Source organism: Urocampus carinirostris, chromosome 15 (genome assembly GCF_059441175.1).
Source record: "Urocampus carinirostris isolate Australia breed hairy pipefish chromosome 15, RoL_Ucar_1.0, whole genome shotgun sequence".
Lineage (NCBI taxonomy): Eukaryota > Metazoa > Chordata > Actinopteri > Syngnathiformes > Syngnathidae > Urocampus > Urocampus carinirostris.
Window position 1 is genome coordinate 17707474 of NC_142363.1, and position 24984 is coordinate 17732457.

At 38.2% G+C, this 24984-nt stretch overlaps 1 protein-coding gene across 2 annotated transcripts in view; it reads left to right on the plus strand.

The window, feature by feature from the left end:
• ttll5 (tubulin tyrosine ligase-like family, member 5) overlaps positions 1 to 24984 on the plus strand; it is a 118014-nt gene that overhangs the window by 18971 nt on the left and 74059 nt on the right. For both annotated transcript variants that reach the window (XM_088355210.1, XM_088355208.1), the window contains exons 11-13: positions 2255 to 2362; positions 19673 to 19754; positions 20683 to 20744. In XM_088355210.1, coding sequence (XP_088211336.1) covers positions 2255 to 2362; positions 19673 to 19754; positions 20683 to 20744 — 252 coding nt within the window. The remainder of the gene's footprint in view (positions 1 to 2254; positions 2363 to 19672; positions 19755 to 20682; positions 20745 to 24984) is intronic.

Here is a 24984-nt window from a genome sequence, read left to right on the forward strand (position 1 = left end):
GAACCCCGGCCAAATAATAGCATTAGCGGTAATAACAACAATAATGTTAAGAAGCCTAGATATACTGTCTAACTGTTAGACTCTAACCATTAAACCACTTGGGATGAAGATGACTTAAAAAGCATTAGGTTTTATCTCATTATTAATTTTTTTTAGTCACAGTACTAGAAAAGCACACAAAAACCCCACTATTTGACGCATGTTGTGTGTTGAAAAAAAATCAACAGCATGAAAATGAGTTGAGAAATTAGTAAATTGGGTCGTGTTTCATGAACCGTTTTCAGTCATTGTGCTGAACCATGATTTAAGCGATTCCTTTTATACATAGGCGAATATTAATACGTGTACTTTTTAATGAAATATAAATTTAGAGGTGCAACAGTGAAATAAATACTCAATTAAACATTTTAATAGTTTTTCAAATAACATTTCATCAAAAGCTGCGTATTTGAGCTCAAATGCATTACATTTCGGGATTTTTTTTCAAATATGTCATTCAATTTATAAAAAAACAAGCAATTTATGATTAAATCATCAATTGTTTTTTTTTCTTCTCAAAAAGCCTTAATGTTGGTCACCCTAGAATTTGTTTTCATATAGCATAATTTGAATAAAGATACAAAACTGTACGAAAAGTCTTTTACCAGGAAAAGCGCCTTTAATATTTTACAAATGCAAGTGTTGCAAGTATTGTACGATGTTATACTCAAAATTTCATAATGCAAGAGATTTTCCCCAGTGATATAGGATCTGGTATAGTTTCTCAAGAAGCTTGTAGTTTGTGCAGTTATGGAAAAAAATGACGAATGATCATTGATGCGATTTTTACTTTTAAGAAAAGTTTGTAGCTAGTTGGTCTTACTAGTTATCCCAAGAGCCAAGAAGAAATGCGCAGGTTCAAGAGCGTTCTCCCTTCGGGCCCAGTTGCTGTGGAATGCTCTGGCCTCTGAGATTCGATCTGCAACCTCAGTGGAAGTGTTTACATGTGGGTTTAAAACACACTTGTATTCAATAGCTTCAAATGATGGGGACCTCAAGAAGCTGTCAACCGGACATTCTGTGATCACTTCTATTATCTGTCGAGGATATCTTTGTATTGTCTGTTGATACACTTGCTATATCCATTGCAGCCTGATCATTCTGGAAAGGGGATTACTTACCTCATGTGTGGTCCCTTCTCAAGGTTTCTTCATATTCTTCATGTTTTTCCTTGCCCTAAAGTAGGTTTTAGATCAGGGGATGGTGTAAAAATAGTCTGTGGTTTGCAATAATCTATGGTCTGTGCAGCCCTTTCAGACTCTTTGTAGTTAAGGGCTATACAAATAAACATGACTTGACTTAATGTGAGGTCCCTTCTTAAGGTTTCTTCATTTTCCTCACACTGAGGTTTTTAGTTTTCCCTTGCCCTTATGCAGGTTTCATATCAGGGGAAGGTGTAATGGTATTCTGTACAGCCCTATGAGACTTCTTGTGATTAAGGGCTTTACAAACAAACAACTTGACTGATGTCAACAACAACTGCGACCAAATGATGGAGGTAATACATCTGAGGCAGATCTGGTGTTTTTTTTCCTGCTACTGGTATCTATTTCATGTGGGGGAGCAAACCTCTACCCAAAAAAAACATTGTAGATAGAGATGGGCACCGTCAGGCTGTACTTGCCCGAAACCAGAGGAAGTGGTGCCCCTACCACCCAGGTAGTTGAGGGATACAGTGAAACTGTACTAAAGGATAGAAAAACACTCTTTTGCGTATCATATGATAATTCTGACTTAAAGGGCATTAAATAAATACATTTTAAACTTCATTCAGGTATTGTGTTCATAGTTTATGTTTTCAATAAATTATTTTAATCATGACCCCATATACTTAACATTGTGGTAACGTGAGTAAAAGTAGTGTTATAATGAGATAAAATCATAAGCCTTTTACCTAGTCATCTACATCCCAAATGGTCATGTGGTTAAAATTTAGCGCTCTTACCTCCGCGATCCGGGTTCGATTTTCATTGCATCCAATGTTGCGCAATTGTGGTCCACGGAATTTTTCGACTGGTCAATCATTGCTGAAATATGGTAATATACTAACGTACAACATCGTGTATAAATAAAAAGTGTGTTATACATGAAAAAATGAGGTATAAGCAAAAACAAAGGTCACTTTTTCTCATTCTGAGTGGTCTGGTGAAAACGACCCACGGCCCTGTGGTTGCAGAACACTCTTCTTATGTCAGTCCATCCTTTTTTGTTCCAGTGTTGATGCGAAAGGTGGAGGACGTGATCATCAAAGCTGTTCTGAGCGCTCAGTTGCAAATCTCCACGGCCTGCAAGACGTTTGTCCCCCACCAGACCAACTGTTTTGGTATTTATATCCTTGTCTCAAAATTGCCAGCGACAAAAAGGACCAAATGCAACTAATGTTTGACTTGACGGAGTGTTCTTTTGAATAATGGTGGCAAACGTATTCACCGTTTGGAGAAATAGACAAACACGGGGCCTTTTGATGACTCGGCACAATGATAAATTTGTATTGTCCCTGTAGTGCTAAGTAAGATTACGTTAGATCGACTTTAAAAGGTATGATGTCGGGAGCTTGAAATCACAGCAGGGAAACCACAAAAACAAGGCCGTAGCCCTCAAGGACTGGAGTGCCCGGGTCGGTTCTAAGTGCTATGTTCATTTAAACTAACAACTAACAAAAAGTGCTGAATTAGTTGATGATAAAAAAATGTATTCATATGTTGGTCCTAGAACCTTCCTGTGTGGAGTTTGCATGTTCTCCCCGTGCTTGCATGGGTTTCCTCCGTGCATTCCGGTTTCCTCCCAAATTCCAAAAACTGGCATGTTAGGTTAATTGGCCGTTCCAAATGATCCCTAGATGTGAATGAGCGAGTGAATTGTCTGTCCCTGGCTGTTCAGGATTTCCCCCTGCCCACTGCCCGAAGATAGCTGGGATGGGCTCCAGCACCACCGCGACCCTACTGAGGATAAGCGGTTCAGATCAGGGATGGATGTTGGTCCTTTCATTCGGTCTGTCTGTCTGTCCTTCCTTCCTTCCTTTTGTATTTTCTGTCTTTCGTCCGTTATCTTTCATGCTTTCTTTCGTATTGTCTTTCTCTTGTCCTCGCTATATTTTTGTCCTATCCCTCTTCCTTTTGTCCTTTTTGTCATCATTTCTTTTGATATTTTTTATCCTTTTTGTCCTTTCATTTGTTTTTATTATGTCCTTTGTTGACTTTTTCCTTTCATCATCTGTTTCTTTCATTATTTTATCCTTTTGTTTTTTTGAAGGATCATTTCTGTCTGTCTGTCTTTGTTTTTTTATTTTGTCCTTTCGTCTTCATATATTTATTTGTACTTTTCAGCCTTTACTTTCGTCTTTTCTTTCCTCATTTCCATCGTCTTTACATTTGTTCATCCTTTTTTGTGATCCTTTCTTTCTTTTATACTTGAACCTCTCTGTTTCTCTGCTTGAGTCTCTGTCTTTATGGCTTTGTCTTTTTCTCTTTCTCTTTTTCGCTTTTGGCCCCCCTCTCCGTCACTCAAACTTCTTTCGTTAACATTCTTCATTTATTCAAGTTTAGAGTTGTGATCACTTTAATGTGTCACTTCTGTCATTTGCTTAATAATTCAAAATGTTTACATATTATTGTTAGTGCTCCCTGCATTGTCCTCCCGCATGTCTCTGCAGACCCAATTCCAGTGTTAAAAACACAAAAAAACTCTCAAAAAGATCTCAACTGTAATTCATCAGACCGTTTGTCAACTTTCACAGTAACAACGGACAACAAGTTACAAAAGGCTACGGCGAAAAAATTGTTTTCAGAGCAATGAACGCTCGAGTCAAATAAAATTGAGTCATTGATGTAAAGTAATACTCTTAACTGAGCAGAATTGAGGTTGAAGTCTTTGCTGCATGTGGTGGGAATATCTGCTTCTATTCACATGTTTTTAATAGTACTTCTGCTTCCTTTAAAAAAATTTAGAAAAGTTGTAAAAGGTAACATCTGTAAACATAATAATTTAATCTTCAACCTTATTTTAGGACTAGTGTGCCAACAGTGTTATTTTTCATTGATAAAGTAATACCTTCTTCAAGGGGTTTTCTTTATGCTATTGTTTGTTAATTATCCAAAATGTTAAGTATGCTCACATAGATATTACCTTAAAAATGGTTTGCTTAACTTCACTCCGCAAAATGTTGACCCCCAGTCAATGCAGCTCTTGGGATCTATTATTGAAAGGAACATTTACTGTTTCTCACACTCGTTCCTTTTGCTCCCAAGAACTCTCCTGATTTGAGAGCCAATATGTGTTTGGACTAAACAAAGTACAGAATGAGCTGCACATTTCGTGCTTTGACTCAGTTTGAACACATTTAAATAACTGTGAGAATAATACGTACCCGGGAACATGACAAAGAAAACAGAACTTTTTTTTTTTTTATAATGTCATTCCTAATTCTTACCCAAACAACAACCGAGTAATTGTTCTGTAGGAAACACGCAGACATGTGTGAACGTACAATACCGTATACCGGTATATATTTAGTGTCATTTTGCTTAGTTCAGTTTGCCTCAAGCAAGTCAATTAAAGTATTAAAGGCTTTCGTGCAGGATGAGAGTTCCTAAAAAAGACGTTGACAGTTTGATAGGACCGCCCTCTGTGAGACGTCTTCAGAGTGGTCATGTGATATTTAAGGGTGCGAGGACAAAGACAACTCGGCATCAAATTTTAAAGAGACCGTGTGTATGAATTGACCTCTGGTTGTCGCTATATTTTGTAGTGCAACGGAAATTGACCGTAAAAAAGGAATAATACGAACTACAGAGGCTCAAACAAACTAAATAGCACAATTTTACTTATAATTATTTTTCCTAGCCTATCGCAAGGTTACTGTTTTTTATCGTAGAGGATGGCAGTTATAATCGGTCCCTCTAGGTGATGTTCATGTTATGTAAAATAAGTGAAAATTTCTCAACTATGAGTAGTTTGAAGCGTGCATGTTTATATGATAGCTCGTCTTTTAAAAATAAATTAAATTAATGTTTTTTTGATGACTAAAGTATTTTTTTTTTCTTCACAAGGAGGCGCTAAATAACACACCCTCTCTTAAAGAAAATATCATGGTAGACATATGCTAACATTTAGGGAAAAAAACGCTTTTTTGTTATCATTACGAAATATTACTTAAGTTAAATTTGACTTACTTTTTGGGAGATGAGCCTCAAAAGATCCTCTATAGTAGTAGAGAGTCGACGAAAAAAAGTGATCCAACCATTTTCTCATCAGAATCAAGCTTTTTTTATTCCACTTTCATTTCAAAAGTAACGGCTCGCCTCTTCTTTACACTTTACACCAACCTTATTGAATGGATCCACGCGATATAAAACAATACAAATGTCAAAGTTCTTAGTGCGCTGGAGATACAGTACAGTAGGTTAACACACGAACTAGGAAGTAGAAGCCGGATTTCTTCTTCGGGGTGGATGCTGGGTGGGCTCTCACAGCGCCACACGCCTGTAGCGGTGGAAAGAAGAACTACAGTTGTGTCCTGTACTTGGAAAAAAAGTGCACAATACAAAATCTAATTTACAGCATTGTCCAAGTAGTTTTCGACATCGAAAAAAGGGTTTGTATCAGCCGTTTTTCGTAAGTCGAAAAGTAGTAAGTAAGGGAGTGTCTAACCCTGTGGCAAGTATTTAGCATATGCTTCAATGCGGATCTTTGTGAAAACATACCAAATGAGATTTTAATTCCCCACTGACCTAAAATTGACAGATGGAAAAGTGCAAAAAATGCAATGTTGAGGCTTAAATATTTGAAAAGTGTACAGAAGTAGTCATAATAGTTTTCCCAGAAACAATAAGATGCTAATTTTCAATGTAGCAAACAAACGGCAAAATGCTTTGAGCTCAATTATGCTAGCTGTCAGTAAAGAAGAAAAAATTGTTTATTGCACTGAAACAAATAAAATATTCAGGGATAATGTGCCTCTTTCGACATTTTGTTTTGACAAACCCTGGTTTAGGGGAATGTTACAATAGTTTTAGGCAAGGAATATGACAATGAAAGTTTTCGGTGTGGAAGCAAACACTGAGTTTTTGTCAAGAGCAAAGAAACTAGTGTTGCGTAGAATAAGAGGACACTCGATTTGGCAAGGAAAACAAAGATAATGTCATCATAGCAAAATGTTTAATGAAGAAAGTCAATGCGATAATTCTGGAAAAAAAGATGTTAGTTTGAGAAGAAAACATTTTTGGGAAAGCGTTTGGCCACTAGATGACAAAGAAGATAGTGTTTGGCATAGTAGAAGATGCCACTGTTTTTTGGCGCCATAGAAGCTATATTTTGGCGTAGAAAAAGACGTCAATGTTTTGGAATGGAATATGACAACATTGTTTTTCAACAATCGAAGATACTATACTTTTGAAATAGAACCTCATATTCAACTTAGAAGAAAACGACAATAGTTTTCAGTTAACGTAACACTTTTAGAGTAGAAAAGAAGCTAGTTTTCTGTGAAGAAACACACAATTTATTCTGTGGAGTTAGACGACTCTATTTTTTGGCAAACTAGAAACATAAACGCGCGGCATGGCAGCGCAGTGGTTAGCGCGTGCGCGGCACAGTTCTCAGGTCATGTGTTCAAACCCACCTAACAGCCTTCCTTTGCGGAGTTTGCATGTTCTCTCCGTGTTTGCCTGGGTTTCCTCCAGTCACTCCAGTTTCCTCCCACATTCCAAAAACATGCATTTCAGGTTAATTGGCTGGTTCAAATTGCCCCTAGTTGTGTATGCGCATGTGAGTTGTCTGTCCCTGAGTGCCCTGCGACTGGCTGGCAACCAGTTCAGGGTGTCCACTACCCACTTGCCCGAAGATAGCTAGGATGAGCTCCAGCACCCCTGCGACCCTACTGAGGATAAGCTGTGCAGATAATGGATGGATGGATAGAAGAATAAGCTAGATTTGGACGTAAAAGAAACACATTTTTGGACTATTAGAACACAATCCTAATTTTTTCTATACACAAAAACAATGCTAGTACTCTGTAAAACAATAGGTTTTGTTTGATCGCAGTAGAAACTATTTTGGTTAAACCTTTCATGTTGAAGAAGCCTTTAGTTTTCTTAGTTTTTTTTAGTGTAGAAGCTTTATTTTATCTTAGATGAATACATCAATAGTTAGCTGTGAATGTTGATAACAGTAGTTTTCAACAATAAATGAAAATGCTGCTACTTTTGGAAAATAAGCTTGACGTAGAAGAAAATGATGCTACTTTTCACAACGGAACAGGAGTTGGTCGTATTAGACGAAGCAAGTTTTTGGCCAATAAGAGGAGATTAGTTTTGGCTGTAGAAGATGAAGCTCATATTTGTAATACAACAAGAAAATAGTAGGCTTTTGGCATACACTCGGACAATGTTGGTTTTTGGCATGCACTAGTATGCTAGTTTCTGGTAAATAAGACGATTCTAGTCTTTGTTGAAAAACACTGCGTTTGTACAGGTGCTTGAAATCCTTGAAAATGCTTGTATTTTGATGTTGCGCTTTAAAGGTTTAGAAAGTGCTTGAGTTTTGGGTGAAGTGCTTGTAAATGGTTGAAATTGTTGCAATGTGCCTCTGCAGTTTGACTGAATTGACCAAGCGTTAAATGAAGAAAAGTCTGCTTAAAAATGCCACTTATAGGCCTGCTCTAGAATTTTTTTTAAGCAGTAGGCGTTTTTAAGGTAGAAGCAGTAGTCTATCGCTTACAGTGTTAATATTGGCAGGTATGCATCCTTAGTGTTGGTGGGATCAATAATAAGAATATGATAATAATAATAATAATAATAACAATAACAATAAATCAGTAATTATTATTCTTAAGAGTATAATACTGTAATGCATTTCTTCTTTTAATTGTTTTGGAGAAATTTGAAAATTGTCTTTGAAAGTCCTTAAAAAGTGGTTAGATTTGGCATTTAGAAGGATCTACGAACACTGAAAACACGAGACTGACATCGAAAAAGTCAATGGCGGTTTTTGGCATAGTTGTAGTATAACCAGGGTTGGGTAGGGTTACTTTAACTTGATTACTTTCAATTACTTGTTGATTACTCCAACACCAAATATGCTAATAAAAGACAAAATAAACTAAATATGAATAAAATTATGACTCACAACACGTGGTAAGCTTTCTCTCCTAGCTTTGATCTCTTTGATCTCCGGCAAAACTAAAATGCGACAGAAACAAAATTTTAAAAAATCCAAACAGCTTGACAACATTATTTTTGCCGTTCCATGTATTCCGTTACTCCCCAAGCCTGCACAAAATTTGGTCATTTTATTCATATTTAGTTTTTTTGTCCTTTATTAGCATATTTGGTATTGAGTAATCCAAAAGTAATTGAAAGTAATCAAGTTAAAGTAACCCTACCCAACCCTGAGTATAACACACGTAATGTAAAATGTTGTTTAGATGCTCTTACTTTCATCATGCTAACTGGACTGCTGGAAGTGTGAATTTCCCTACGGGGATGAATAAAGTATCTATCTATCTATCTATCTATCTATCTATCTATCTATCTAACAACTTGAAAAAAATGTATGATACAGCTTGTAAGATAAATAAACTATTTAACTAGGAGGAAAATCGGCTTTACGGCTTTTAAAGATGTTGCTGTCAAAAGAATTGTTTTAGAATACAAAAAGTCTGTCTCCACTTTCCCTCTTGGCATACGCCGTTAGCATATATCTTTAGCTAACTGCTGCTTTTAAAAAGGTGACACATCTGAGAGCATGCGGCAAATAAAATGTATAAAAATATAAAAATGTGTGCAAGTACTTAGAAAAGCACTTATTGTTCCCTTTTTACACACTCCCTTACTTGTCTGGGGGTGATGCCATGCAAGACTACGAAGCACGTTGTAACAATAATTTAGTACAAAATGTGTCCTGACATTCTAATGTTTTTAATAAAAAGCTCTTTTCCCCGCTCAATTGGTACGATATGAGGGGAATTATGCAACACAATCTTTTTATAGCGCTAAAGCGTTTCATGCGGAATAAAAGCAACAGGTTTTTCTCTTTGACACCGTTCGCTTGCGTGTGAGGAGAATATGTCGGCGGTGAGAGGAAAATGCCACCCATTATGCTCTTCTCTGCCGCTGTGTGATTAATAGCTTTTTTTTTTTTTTTTTTTTTTTTTTGCTGAGGGACGTTTGATTACGAGATGTTTTGACTGAGATGCGATTAGCCGAGCCAAAGGCATATTTGATTACACGCAAAACATTCCACTTACTGGTCCTGTATTCCAGCGAGCGTCCCTCATTTAGTGATGGCTTGTTCGAGAACGAAACGGTTTAATGGGAAAGCTCATGGAAATGAACGACGGGAGCCAACTCCCTGTTAATGAGGAGCAAGCTCCCTTCTGTCTCTCTTTTTCTTTCTCATGCTTGTTTTATTCCTCTCTTTGCTTTTCTCTCTTTCTCACCATATTCCTCTCTCTTTTGCTCTCTTTCTCTCTCTCTTTCCATATATTCCCATTTACCAATCTCTATTTCACTCTCTCTTTTTCTTTAGGTGTTTCGCTCTCATTTTCTTTTCATCTTTCGCTCCCTCTTTCTCCCCCCTCTCTCCCCCCTCTCTCCCTATTCTGCCTGTCTTCTCTCTTTCTCTCTCTCTGTCTCTCTCACTCTCACTGTTCCTCTCTCTTACTCTCAATCCCATTTCCCAATCTCAATTTCACTCTCTTTTTCTTTAGGTCTTTCGCTCTCATTTTCTTTCTATCTTTTGCTCTCTCTCTCTGTCTCTCCCTCTTCTGTCTGTCTTCTTTTCTCTTTCTCTCTATTGCTCTATTTCTCTCTTTCTTTCTGGCTCTTTCTATTTCCCTATCTCCATTTCATTTTTCTATTCTTTATATCTTTCTTTTCCACCTATGTCTTTCTTCCTTTCTCTTTCTTTATATATCTTTTTTCTTGTTGTGTTTCTTGCGTTCCCTCTTCTTATTCCCTCTCTCTTGTTTTATCTTTCTTTCTTCCTCTCTGTCTCTTTCTCTATTCCTCTCTCTTAAAAGTGCGTGTGACAGGAGAATATGAGGGGCTCTTTCTCTCTCTTCTTCCCATCTTCTATGTCACTCTTGCACCCTTTTTCTTTTTCTCTCTTCTTTCTCTTTTCTCTCTTACTCTCCCTCACTCTCCATTTCTCTCTTTCTTTTCTCTCTTTCTTTCTCTCTTTCCCCCTCCTTCTTGAAGGCGCTTTTCACCGGCCAATATCTGTGGCATCTTATCTGTGTTGTCTGCTTAGTATCAGCAATTCGAAAGTTTCGTTTAAATTGGGTAGAATTTCACTTTGTATTGAAACAATACGTGCTATAATAATTTGGTAGCATAATAGAGCTTCAAAATTGATTAATTTGATGCATAACGTTACATTATTATTATTAGTAACATATCATTCAAACAAGAATCTGAATAACCATTTGAGGGCCAAAAGAGCTTTATACAGTGAGCCCAGCCTAAAGAGCCGGTTCTGTGAAAATAACCGGAATCCCCATCACTACCCTCACTAAGTGCCGACTGAGGGTGGTCGGATCACCCTTTCTCCTGTTTTTTTTTTTCTGTCCTCGCTGCTGCAATGACAGTACTGTTGATCAAGATCAGAGCCAGCTATCATAATAAGGCTGACGGCTGTTAATTTGAGCTTTGACAGCGCTTTCATGCGAAAGCAGTCATCGTTTTTCACATAGTGATGCAAGAAGATGCTGTGTTATTGTGGCCGCACAGTCAGGGGTGGGGATTTTTTTTTTAATAGTGGGGGAAGAGGGGTGTTTTGTCTTGCGTGGTAAAGTTTCCACCAGTGCCTATCCAATGATAATAATAAAAAGCTCTGTATCATCTTTTTTATCACGTGTTTTTTTCTTTCCCTCGTTTTTAACGGGTCTATTGTGTATGTGAGTCACCTTTCCTCCCCTCTCCAATTAAAGTTAGATATATGGAAAATCAAACATTAATGGTAAAAACAAAGTTTATAGTAGAAGCCAAAAAAACATACAAAATATACTAATGGTCCAAATATGTTTTTGCAAAAAAAGGTGTAATTGTAGTAGGCCTGGTTGATGTGTCAATATTCTGAATTAATTTGAATTAGTACAGATTACTGTCTTTCTTTGTTTGACATTAGTGGCTAACGTTTGCTATCATTAGCAACTATCGTCTCCGATGTATCATCATTGCTACACGTATTTTTTTTTCAACAATCAATAACTTATTGTTACTTGCACAGATATAAATCTCATCTCATTAGCTGCACTGCTTATCCTCAGTAGGGTCGCGGGGTGCTGGAGCCCATCCCAACAATCATCGGGCAGTGGGCAGGGGACACCCTGAACTGGTTGCCAGCCAATACAGATATATGTAGCTTTTTTTTTACGGTTGAGAATTTTAACTTCTACGTGTGAATTATTTTCTATACACATTTCATTTTTACGGGTATACTTTTTTGGCATCTACATATTTTATTTATATTAGTTTTGATTACTTTTGCTACAAATATTTTTCATAAGAAGAGCAACTTTTTTTGCATCTACATATTTTATTTATATTAGTTTTGATTACTTTTGCTACAATTATTTTTCATAAGAAGAGCAAAATCTAATTCAACAAATATTTCTATGTTCTACAGATCCATTATTTTTTAGTATTTCCCTTTTCACCGGTATAAATTAATTCTTTTACAAATATATTACCTTTATTACAGGCGCAAGGTAAAAGGTTCAAATTACTACTTTGTATAGACACAAATTTCCCTATATGGATTCCCAACTCTCTCTCTCCCTCTCTATCTATCTATCTATCTATCTATCTATCTATCTATCTATCTATCTATCTATCTATCTATCTATCTATCTATCTATCTATCTATCTATCTATCTATCTATCTATCTATCTATCTATCTATCTATCTATCTATCTATCTATCTATCTATCTATCTATCTATCTATCTATCTATCTATCTATCTATCTATCTATCTATCTATCTATCTATCTATCTATCTATCTATCTATCTATCTATCTATCTATCTATCTATCTATCTATCTATCTATCTATCTATCTATCTATCTATCTATCTATCTATCTATCTATCTATCTATCTATCTAAATATATATGTGTGTGCAAAGTACAGACTCGTTTCCTTCTTTTCTTCTTTACCTATTACTTCTCCCAATACAAAATTGTTTTTCTTGCTGTAGGTACTAATTTAATTTTAAGTTCTGTTTTTGTTTTTACAGGCACGATTTATTTCCCATGCAAATACAAATAATCATGTAGTTTTTTGACCGATTACATTTTTTTCGAGGTCTAAAATAAGTTTTTCTTCAGATGCAGGCATTTAATTTTTGCTACAAGTATAATTATTTTGGCTAGATCTCCAAATTTTTTCAAATTAATGTTTCACGAAATTCACCTCTATAGGATACCTTTGACAGCCGCCCAGTCAATGTTTTTGGTAGTGGGCGGCTCTGTGGGTTTTCATGTTGAATGTGGGCACGGTGTCTGCTCCTAATTATGGTTGAGCGGGATTTGTGGCACTCAAAGTTAGCGTGTTGAGGGCTGGGAGGTGGTTTAACACCCCCCCATTTTCCCCTTTCTTGTTGCGGTGCCACCAATGAGGTTCTCCAGACTCACTTCACCAATACTCCGCTCCCCAAAATTAATACGTGGTGCCTTTGGGCCACGCGCCTACTTGTTTGAAGCTCTCTCGTTTGGGCTAGGGAAAGAATCGGAGGATAAGCCTGCAAAAGTGGAAAATGATCTTGCTTGTGCTGAGTGGGGGAGGGGGGTGGTGTTGTCCAGTTACAGATGTTCAGAAAGATAAATTATTTTGCAGACTTTGGCATAAGGAAGATGGCAAGATTTTTTCTGTTCCGTCCTGAATATAAAATATGTAGTTATGACAACTTCAGCCTCGTTCTTTGACCACGTTTTAAACGTCCGACCATTTTAACACAGTGAATTATGAGGGAAAAGGTTCGATTTTAGGTGACACAGTGAGAAAAATAGGAGTGGACGATTGACGTATCCTAATGGACAGTGCGGGAAATGAACGATAAATTCATACCTCGGAGGGAGACTCTAGCCTTCATGCCGACGTTACATCAAGGAGATTAATGAGGCCCGAAGGTGTAGTGCTGGACTGAGCCGAAGTAGATTAACTTCACACGAAATAAACTGCACCTCTGTTGGACTTGCCAAACAGTGACCACCATTTAGTATTGAGTATTACAAACAACTTCAAATCATTTAGCAGTTCCAAACAATCTAATATAGCATTTATTGTCGAACCTTTTACATTAAGACATGCAATAGTGGTCAAAAGAACAATCAAATCAAATATGTGACAGGTTTTTATTTATTTTGTGGGCCATTGTGACTTAATGCAATTCAACAGAATTCACTAGCAGATACACATACTAGTACTTATCACTTGACTACTCACCAATACTAGGTGCTGATACCATTAGCAAATACTTTTGATGTATAACGTCCCCCAAAACAGAGACCACTAGTACTTTTGAATCGGGATCTTGAGTGATTTTGTTTTTTTAGACAGACACCAAACTATTCCGTAGTCATTGATAGTGGACAGTGTACAGACAAGATTGGAGAGGTTACAGAATGGCTGTGATGCATGTCTCTTCAAATGCGTAATCTCCATCCATTATCTGCACCGCTTATCCTCAGTAGGTCATGGGGGTACTGGAGCCCATCCTAGCCGTCTTCGGGCAGTAGGCAGGGGACACCCTGAACTAGTTGCCAGTCGCAGGGCACACAGAGACACTGATAGAGTCACTCGCTCATTCACACCTAGGGACAATTTGGACTGGCCAGTTCACCTGACATGCATTTTCTTGGGAACGCGGGAAGAAACCAGAGTGCCCGGAGCAAACCCATGCAGGCACGGGAAGAACATGCACACGGGGAGACTGCGGTAGCTGGACTTGAACCCTGAACCTCTGCACCTTGGGGCTATGCGCTAACCACCCATCCGCCGTGCCGCCTTAATGCGTTAAAATCCAGTGCTAATTATATGATAAAACACCAGCTTGGTCCCCATTTGGGGAACATTTGCTTATTTGTTAATAAAAGAAGTTACTGTGTTGCATTATAGAAAAGCACAAGCCTATTGACGACCTTGTTGTCACTCTTGTCCTAGAGTCCCTCTGGGAAACCCCTCCCTGTTACTTATTTACCCTTTTTACATTTTGAATTTTCAACACATTTGATAAAATCTAGTGCTTAAAAAGGGGCATAAATAATTTTGCTTTAATTCTTACTGTTTCAAAACCAATTTCATGACATGTATTGGATCCAGACACTGTATCAGTAGATACTTAGACCAAATTAATCAGGTATTAATCATCCTGGCCCGCCTCCTCTGCAAAATTTTAGAACCAAGTGCCACCCTTGAGTCAAAGAGTTTGCCCACCCCTGCACTTGTATGTAAATCTTCCTCCCTAGACCACAAACCCCAGAAAAACCCATACTATTTGTCCTTAACATGCATTAGTTTAATAACATAGTAACATCCCCAATTTCTAGTTCCTGATTGTAGTATGGTCAATAGGGTGCAACTGATGCTGTTTTTCCCAACTTTGTGACTGTCGATACTTTTAAATAATGTTTGTATCGGCACCGATACGGTTAACTGATATTTCTCCTATCTCCCGCATTGATACATACAATTGTAATTGTTTTCAGTTTTTTCTCGTGAAGACAAATTTTGTTTCAAATAGTGTAGAATGAATTTCCGGAAACTTTACAACTACAAGTGTTTTGGCCGATATCAATACTGATAGTTGTTTTGATATCAACAAAAATAGCCCTGTTTCGGGCCAAATACTGATACTTCTTACAGTGTCTGAAATAACGTCTCGCGGACGCCCGGAGCGTGCATCTTTTACGTTGGGCGTAAAACTTTTCAAAACGTCTCCGCCCGGGTGGCCGACAACTTTCTCAAGAATAAGAAAAAAAAACCCCGAAAGATTTTTTTTCAAATCAAACGTTTGCTTTATTCCGATCTCTAAATCTTTTCCGTTTGGAAATTTTGGAATTACGGTTCGTTTGGTAATTTGCATTCTCGGCAGCCAATCAGAAGCCTGCTTCGAATAACTTCGTGCTTCCGGACTTTCCCGAGCGTTTTAAGGCCGCGCATTTGCATATTATTTTCCAAAGTAGACGCACAGAAAACACAAAAAAATGGATAAGTGGTTAGGAATCAAGACAAAATCTCAGCCCCAGAAGAAATATTCAAAAGAAGCTAAAAAAAATGTATGACGCTACAAAACATAAACGTACATTAAAAGCATTGTGAAAAGAGGAGTTCACGTGGCTTGTAGCAGACGACGCAACGCAAACATTGGATGAATGAAGATGAGTAAATACAGGTACATACTGATGGCAGATGGAAAATAGCGATGTCATATACATGCAATGAATCTTATAAGTAGATTTATAATGGACTCAATTTTAAAGTGTTCTGTTATATATATCCTGATTATCAATCCTTAATACTTTGCAACAATTGGTTTTTTTTGCGATTAGTCGTCTTATTGCATTTCAATTTGTGAAAAATGGGGCAGGCAACTTTATGGCTGGGTAGGCAACTTTTCAGAGTTATCCGATTAACTTTTTGTCATGGGTTTCAGACACTGCTTCTTATCAGTAACACCCATCTCTTGAATCAAGATAAGGAGTGCAATGCTCATGAATTGAAAAGCAATTGATTTTAATTAACAAAGAAAAACAACTATTGAAGATGAACTACAACTGAACTGTGTCTAAGAAAAACCCGTTGAACTGAAGGTAAATATTGAGCACAAAAACGATTACTGGGAGACGTTTTCCATTGACAAAACTTTTGACCAATAAAAGCCACTAAACCCTTTCTTGTTCGTTGCCGGCATTGACCTGAGATCCTTTAACAAGCGCACAAGATGCGGCGACTTTCATGCCTCAATCTTCTCCAAACTCTTTTGAAGTTCCATTAAAGGCTCATGTTTTTTCCCTTTTATTTCAGTCAGGCTTTGCCTTAACCCTATAAAACGGTCTTACATCTTGACACCCCCCATCGTAGTGCACATGGACAGTTAACCCGTACCGGCTTTGACAGCTGTATAAGGGACTGCAAGTGAATTAGTTTGTATCTTTGTACACATAACACATCATAATGCAACAAAAAGAGAAAATTGCCGAAAAAAAATCATTTGTTTGAACAGAAATGTCTAAATTAATACAATTACATTGTGGGGCAGCACGGCGGCGCAGTGGTTAGCGCTTGTGCGGCACAGTTCATGTCATGGGAACTTGTCGTGGGTTCAAATCCAGCTCCAGACATCCTGTGCGGAGTTTGTATGTTCTCCCCGTGCTTGCGTGGGTTTCCTCCGGGCACTCCGGTTTCCTCCCACGTTCCAAAAACATGCATTTCAGGTGAATTGGCTGGTCCAAATTGTCCCGAGATGTGAATGAGCGAATGAGTTGTCTGTCCCCTGTGTTCCCTGCGATTGGCTGGCAACCATTTCAGGGTGTCCCCTGCCCACTGCCCGGAGATGGCTGGGATGGGCTCCAGCCCCCCCGCGACCCTAATGAGGATAAGCGGTACGGCTGATGAGATGAGATGAGACATTGTTGCTGAACATTGTTGGCAGTATTTTCCATACATCCATTTTTGAGAAAATCTATTACTGCAGGTTACGATACGCTGCTGAAAACTCAAGTGGCTATCTCCATTTTCACTATTAATTTTATTATTATTAGGAATTCATTGACAGCAATCTACTATCGAATTAGTCACCAACTTATTGATAATCAATTCATAATTTGGATTCGCTAAAATAAGAAATTGTTAGAAATTCAGCTGTGTAGCAGTATGTATTTTCAGATTGTTTTGTTTTTTATCTTTTGTTTTATAATAGAAGACCAGTTAACTTCGTTATAAATATGGATACAATATTTAGTAGTATCAGAAGTTTATAACTAACTTAATGGGCCATTATTTGGTAAATTACTTTTTTCCAACATCCATAACTCTAGGTGTAGGCAAGTACTGGTACCAGATATCGGTATTTTGCCAATACAAACAATATTTTCTAGGTAATTATGCCCTTGACAGTGGCTAATAACAATATTGGCTGACCTTTAGAGGACATATAAAATTCAGGAACGAGTTATTAGGTAAATCAAAAATGTAAATTAATAATATGCAACATTTAAGAATAAAAAATGTGTCATGTACCAGAACAGGATCAGGACCCAAACGCGTGATGTATCTCACACAAGCCTTTTTTTTTACGGGAAATGGGGTGTCATGCACGTTAGGCAGCAGTCTGGCGTGGAAAGCCAGAAAGCCAGACACTGACGAGAATGATACCAATTGCCCCGAGTAGATATCGGACAGATGGGGTCGATACCGAACAGGACGGGACAGACAGGATTGATAAAGAAACAGAATATCGAAATTAAACAGGACAAACTAGATGGGAACGAAAACTGGAGAGAATAATAAACAGGGCAAAAATAGACGGGGTAGAAACTTGAAACCGATATTAAACAGGATAAAATAAATGCGAAAAATACAGGACAGTAATTACCAACAGGAAAACAGGACCGAGTCAAAACCCACGTCTTGCCAATCTGTCAATAAGCAGCAGTCGGTGCTACAGGGGCGGGGCCAATAGCGCGCCATGGCAACCGTGACAATATGTTGTCGTCTAGGAGTATTTCTTTAAAATATTAACCACTTTTGCATACTAAAGAAAATTAGGTGGTAGTGGTATTGGTTTCTGTATCTGTATCTGTATTGTATGCTACTTAAGAGTTCAGAAGTGGTATCAGCATTGGTTTGAAAAAATGTGAACAACCTTATATTATTATTATTATTATTATTATTATTATTTGATGTCATTTACTTTTTGGGTTCTCAGAAAATTATTAATATATGTATACATTTTGTAAACAATTATATATTTTTTTAATTTTTGACATATCGTACAGGCCAAGTCAAGTCATTTGTATAGCCCTTAATCACAAGGAGTTTCAACATCTTACCTAATGTTTACTATTATGTGTACAGTAATGCTAATTGTAATTCACCCTGGTCAATCCTGGAAGGGGGATTACCACATGTGAGGTCCTTTCTCAAGGTTTCTCTTTTCTCCTCACACTGAGGTTTTTGAGTTTTTCCTTGCCCGCATGCTGGTTTAAGATCAGGTAATTGTGTAATTTTGTAACTGTAATCCTGTGCAGTCCTTTGAGACATTTTTGTGATTAAGGGCTATATAAATAAATTTGACTTGACTTGGCTGCACAGACCGCAAACTATTGCAGACTACAGACTATTATTACACCACCCCCTGATCTAAAACCTACACGAAGACAGGGAAAAACTCAAAAACTTCAACATGGGGAAAATAAGGAAACCTTGAGAAGAGACCGCACATGAGGAAATCCCCCTTCCAGGATGCCCAGGCTGCAATGGATGTTGCATTACCAAACAATAAAAACAAAATATAAGATATAATATAAAATCAAATCAAAAGGATGACCAGGTTGCAATGGAAAAACAATACACAGACATTGTCAAAATGAAATATAAGTCATTGATAAGCAATAAAAAACAAGTGTGTTTTAAACCTAGATTTAAACACTTTCACTGAGGTTGCGGATCGAATCTCAGGGGTAAGAGCATTCCACAGCACCGGGGCCCGAATGGAGAACGCTCTCGAACCTGGCCACTTCAGGAAGTAAATTCTTTTTTTATTATTATTATCATTATAGTGGTTTTTGAGGTAATGTTTTCATTGAGAGTACAGGGTTCGAAATGAAAACGTTTCAGTTACCGGTTTAGACACACCACAGGAATTGATGCCCTGATGTTAACCATGAACTGTGATATGATTAAGGATCTTTAAATTGTAAAATATTTTAACAATCGACAGATTCAGTTACAGATTAATCAAACATAAAAGTAATGTTTGTTGCGAAACTAATAAGAACTAGTATAGACATCAAGGATCTATTTAAATGAGTGCCAATGATGGCTACGGACGTCAAAATCCCATTTTCTCTTCAAGAAAGCTGCCGATGAGGTAAAGGGATGGACTGAAATGGGGACACTGACACTACAGTGCACTATCAGTGTGGGAAAGGGGGATGGAAAACCATCTCTTCTCAAAGAGGACAAGATAGTAAATTTAATGAAGAGCGTGAAGCTCGTCAAAGCGCCGCTCTTCTTGTTAATGAGTTCTGACAACATGTCGACGGACATTCTGTTCCCAGCCGCGAGGAGATTTCTGGCTCCATCTACAAAAACTCAGTGACCGCAGTTTGCTTTTTGATCCCCTGCCTTACATAAGCATTTAACGATCCACGCAATGTGTATGCACTTAGTTGGTGTGGTGGAGCCAAGCCCTCAGTAGCAGCGCTGGCTGAGTCTATACAGTAACACTTGTGTAATCCATAGCAGAGAGACGGCGGCCATGTTGCCAAATGCCACATAGTAAGGTTTCGATAAATCCCTGGAAACGGTTGTGACTTTGATACTCCTCCGTTTTTATTCGCGGCAATCAGAGCTTAATTTTGTGGGATTTCATAAACGTGCGGTGAAAAAACTTTTGATTTGTCTTGACAGAACTTTATGGATTCGATGTGTTGATCGACTCCAAACTAAAACCTTGGTTGTTGGAAGTCAACCTTTCTCCGTCCTTGGCCTGGTGAGTGACAAATAGTTACTTTAAAACGGGGGTGTCAAACAGGGGGCCTGCGGGCCGGATCAGGCCCGTTAAGGGATTGAATCCGGCCCGCGAGATAATGCTGAGGGAAGCGCAAGAGAAAAACAAGCTGCACGTTGAAATATGTCCACTTGATGTTGCCAAAGCCAGGTGCCTCTCACAAAGGCGCTGTAGTTGTATTTCTTTCTCTCTCTGTCTTTTTCTTTTTCTTTGTTCCTCTTTGTCTCTTTCTCTCTCTGTGTCTTTTTACCTTCTTATGCTCTTCTTTTTTCTTTTCTCTCTCTCTCTTACTTTCCACTTCTCTCTTTCTACCCTCCTCTCTTTCTCTCTTTTTATTTCTCTTAGGATTTCTTTATTTCTCTTTCTTTCCCCCTCTCTCACTATTTTGCTTTTTATCTTTGTTTCTCACATTCTCTCTCTTCTCTCCCTCTCTCTCTCTATTTTGCGTTCTCTCTTTCCTTGTCCCACACTCCCTCTTTTTCTTTCCCTCTCTTTCTCTTATTTCTTTCTCCCTGTTTTCTTTTCTATCTCTCTTGCTTTCCCCTTCTCTCTTTCTACCCTTCTCTCGTTCTCTCCTCTTTGCTCTCCTCTCTTTCTCTCTTTCTATTTCTCTTAGGATTCCTTTATTTTCCTTTGTTTCCCCCTCTCTCACTGTTTTGCTTTTTATCTTTGTTTCTCACGTTCTCTCTCTTCTCTCTCTCTCTCTCTCTTTCTCTTTTTTTCTCTCTTTCCTTGTCCCACACTCCCTCCTTTTCTTTCCCTCTTTTTCTCTTATTTCTTTCTCTCCAATCTACTAGTCCGATCCCCGAGAGAATGTTTGTTCTAACGTGGGCCCCCGAGTTTAAATGAGTATGACACCCCTGCTCTAAAATATTTCTGTAAAAAGTGTATTTGTTTGATTCATTTGCAGTGACGCCCCCTTGGACTTGAAGATAAAGGCCAGCATGATTGCGGACATGCTCTCACTTGTAGGTTAGTGCAGTTTGAATCAGTTATGAATCAACCTTTACAGATACCGGTACAAGTTCTCAAATCATCAGTACATGCTGAAACTGATCTAAGCAGTCGATACATCAAAATTATTAAAACGTAAGACTGTCAGCTTCAAGCTATAAGTTTTTGGTTCACGGTTCATGGATTCCTTAACCAACTACCTTGTCAGAGCACCACTACCTGTGGTGTGACTTGGACAATTACAGCCTGGCGGCGCTTATCCCTCTCCGGGCTGTTTTTTGGGTAAAGATTTGCTTCTCCACAAGAAACAGATAATACTGGTCTCCTCGGTTACCAGTAACAGGAAATGTCCCCTGATCTGACTCAGTTACAGCACCTTCATCACCTGATTGTTGTTCTTTTTCGGTGTCATCCCACGTTTCAGCTGGAACTCGGCATTGATGGGTAGCGGCGTTTCACAATACACACCCTTAAATGAGGTTATAGATACCAGTATCAGTATCAGTTAGATTTACTGATACCTTGTAATTCAACTTGCTGTACTTTTAGTTACGTATCATACAAGTGCAATAACAGATTTGGATAGCTGCTGTTTGCAAAAAAAAAAAACCCAAAACGTGTCCTGATAGGGGCCTTATGTGATATTCTGGTATTTGTCTTAGCTATCCCAACGTTTGGGACATACAATTTTCTTAAAATTTAAGACTTCTATCTGTGAATCTTAATCTTTGTTAATCTTACATGAAATTAGTATCACATTTACTGTGTAACCCTTGAGGGTAGAAATAACTTAATGTACAATCGAGGTATTTCGACCATGGAATGTCCAATTCTTTTATATTTAAAAAATAAAAACAAGTTTATTTAGAAGACACAAATGAGATACTGACCAGCTTTCAGCTATTTATACCCTTAATTCCCTATTGTACCGAAGTGCTACATCTGATACTAGTATTGATTTGCCTTCAACACTACCATTAAATATGGCTTGATACCGGCCTTTGTATCCCTGATTAGGCATGCTTAATATAACTTTACTCTTAAATAATCATATAAATCAATACCACGTACCAATATCACTGGTGCAGATGTTCAATATCACTTTACTCTTAATTAGTCGCATACATCGAAACCGTGTACCGATATCACTGGTACTCTTGAGAGTGTATACAGCATTTCCCTTAGAATAGTATATAAAATTTATCTTTTTTCGTTTTGATTTGTAGTTCTTGATTGCAAAATCGCAATAAGAGTTTGTCTTCTTCTTCTTCTTCTACTTAAGATTTTAACAGCAGTTGGCGCCATCATTTCGAAGCATTACAATTCGATAAGAGTTGGTGAATACTGATATCGTTTTTAATTGTGTGTATGCGTTGTCTCCGATTTCTACTTTTACATAACTGTAGGCTATGTTGTATACTGCGGCTGCAGCACTTGACCCTTACTTGAACTCGAACGAAATGAACCTTAATGACATCTCATTCCAGTGCGTTCGCGTGAGAGCTTGTTGACTTTATCAAAGTTAATAATAATTAAAAACATCACTGTTGTGATTTTTGTGATTCATCTCATCCAATTTCTATAATTTAAAACATCTTTTGCCTTAGCTGCCTCGACGGCTACGTTGTCAATCTTGCGACCCGAAACCAAAACCTCAGGAGCAAACACGTCAGGAGATTGCAAATAAAAATAATCAGTCGATGATAAGTCACTCTCTGTTAGACAAGCGTCGATTTTACGGACATCCATTAAGATCTGTCGAGACTTCTTTCGCTGGGAACCACATATATCAGCTCTGCCGAGGCGAATTGGCTGCAAAATGCACCAATCCATCAAAAGTTGATGCTGATCTGCTGCAAGCTGAAGTCATGGATGTGTTGCTTTTGGTAGAGTGAGTAGTTTGATGACTACAAGGCGCACCTAAAAATGTGAATTTGCCCAGAAATTTGAGAGTGTGACTTTTAATCCTGTGAGCCTTAGTGTACAAGGTTTTACGGTATACTACTGTATTACAGAAATGATTGAGCAATGGCTGACTAAAAATGGTTGCCATCTCTGATGTCAATCGCAAAACATCGTATGCAATGGGAATCAAACCCGAAGAGTAATGATGAGAGGGTTCACATTTGACCAGTCGTACTTAAGACATACGAAAAGGCATTATCACACTGTTTTTACTCACGGTACCAGAAACACTGATTCGCCTAGTGCACTCTGATAGGGTAAACAGTCTCTCTACTTCTTCACCAACAAATGTTAGAGAATGGAGAACATTTTCAACAAAATACTAAACAAGCTCTTGTTCGCACATAGACATATTAAAATGCAACATTATTGACGAAAAGGCGACTGTTAAATTCGAATGCTTTGTAAGAAAGTGATTTAGTGAGCGGCTGACTAGCCTCGAGTATCCTTGATGATTAAAATATAACTGTCCCAAAAGTATCGGTTGCTCACGAGTTGTAGCTCCAGGTCATCCGTTTCATGGGTAATGGATCTGGTGTTGGTGAGATACAGGCTCGTTATTGCCTTTTTCCCCGACACCACCACAGTATCTTACCGGACACGGTAAACATCCACAGAGCACCCAGCGATGATCATCATTTCTTTGCTCTCTTTTGACTTTCCTTAGAGTCCAATTTCATTGTTGAATTTCTTGTCAATGTAACGAGCCGCTAAAATACTAGCTGTTGCCGATCTTCGCAGTTTGTTTTTGGTCATTGACTTGTGCGCCTGCCCACCCCAGCTGTTGTAATTACAGTCACGCTTGGGGTTGTCCATCGATTCGATGATGACCATCTTCTTTTATTTGTGAGTCTGCTGATGTTTAAACAGTCCGATCCTGGATCCACAGATGCGGTTACAGACAGAGCATGTGAAGGGGGTGCTGGGGGGAGCAGGGGTGGCCTGGTGCGCATGTCTCTTTGCACGCTTTGCATCTCTTTGCACGGACACATTGACTTGTGCGCCTGCCCACCCCAGCTGTTGTAATTACAGTCACGCACACACAATCATGCACACCTATAACACAAAGCCCTCCCTAACCTAACATAGCATTTGCTGTGTGCTGTTTGCTGCAGAAAAAAATGTGTAATACGTGTACATCAATAACAATAAAGAGAATTCAATTCAAAAACTCGAAGCAGTTAACCGGTGATAACCGTAGTGTGAAGTAGCGAGGTGTCTTTATGATAAAACTATTATTTGGGGACGCAAATCCGGTGTGCTTTATTGTGTGAAAATATGGTATTGTGCAGTGGTTTAAATAACCCTATGCATTTCTGACCACCTGATAAAAAAGATTGTGAATGACTTTTAACCACAGTTGGTTTTGTGCAAAGATTGTCCCCACTTTGTGCGCCCTGACAAGCTAGATCTGCCTACAAATGAATCTTAAGCATTTAGACATAACAAATAGTAGCCCCAAGCGGCGTAAACAAGGCAAAATGTGTTGGAACAAGACTCCTTTCATGAGTGACAATGTTTGTTTCTCACCGTCACATACCAATACAGAAAATCCAAACGCTCAAATTGTCTTAGATGACAACAGCTGCACAGAGAGAACCTGCCCATTAGTAGCTGTCAATCATACTGATCTGTTAAACACACTTGGCGTTCTCTCCTAATCATATCGCAAGGGAAATATGCCTTTTGAGCTCGGCCATTCCTACACAAAAGTATGAGTCAAGCGTGCCTTCGAGCAATGAAATCGGGCCATTAATGAAGGGATGGAATCATATTTGCTGGAATTTGACATTGCGCCGGGCCAAGTGAAAATCAGTAGTGGCTTGTAAAACATCTCACGACTGTTATTGAGCCAAATAATCCCGATTAATACACGCTCAGGTTGCATTTCAGATTTAGTAAAAACATTCTTTCACTTTCGACCTTTGTGAAGCTGTCAGCACCACCGCACTCGAATATGTTATTAACGGATCGTCATTTTAGCAGGTACCCTAAAGAATTGGTTTCCTAATAATCACGAATAAAGAGTAAAATAAAACACAGAATAATCACCATAACTAAAAAACAACATAGACCTTTAATATTTTGACTTAAGATCATGCTTATATAAGATCAAATATTTTCAAGAATAACAACTAATAATAATGCAAGATCAAGATTACCATTCCCAATAACATACTTTGTAATAACTTAGCTTTTGAACAGATATCCGACAACTTTCTACTTACACCACTTAGAGTAATGCATGAATCTCTTATTTTTCTTCTGGATTTTATTTTTATAAAATTCCCTA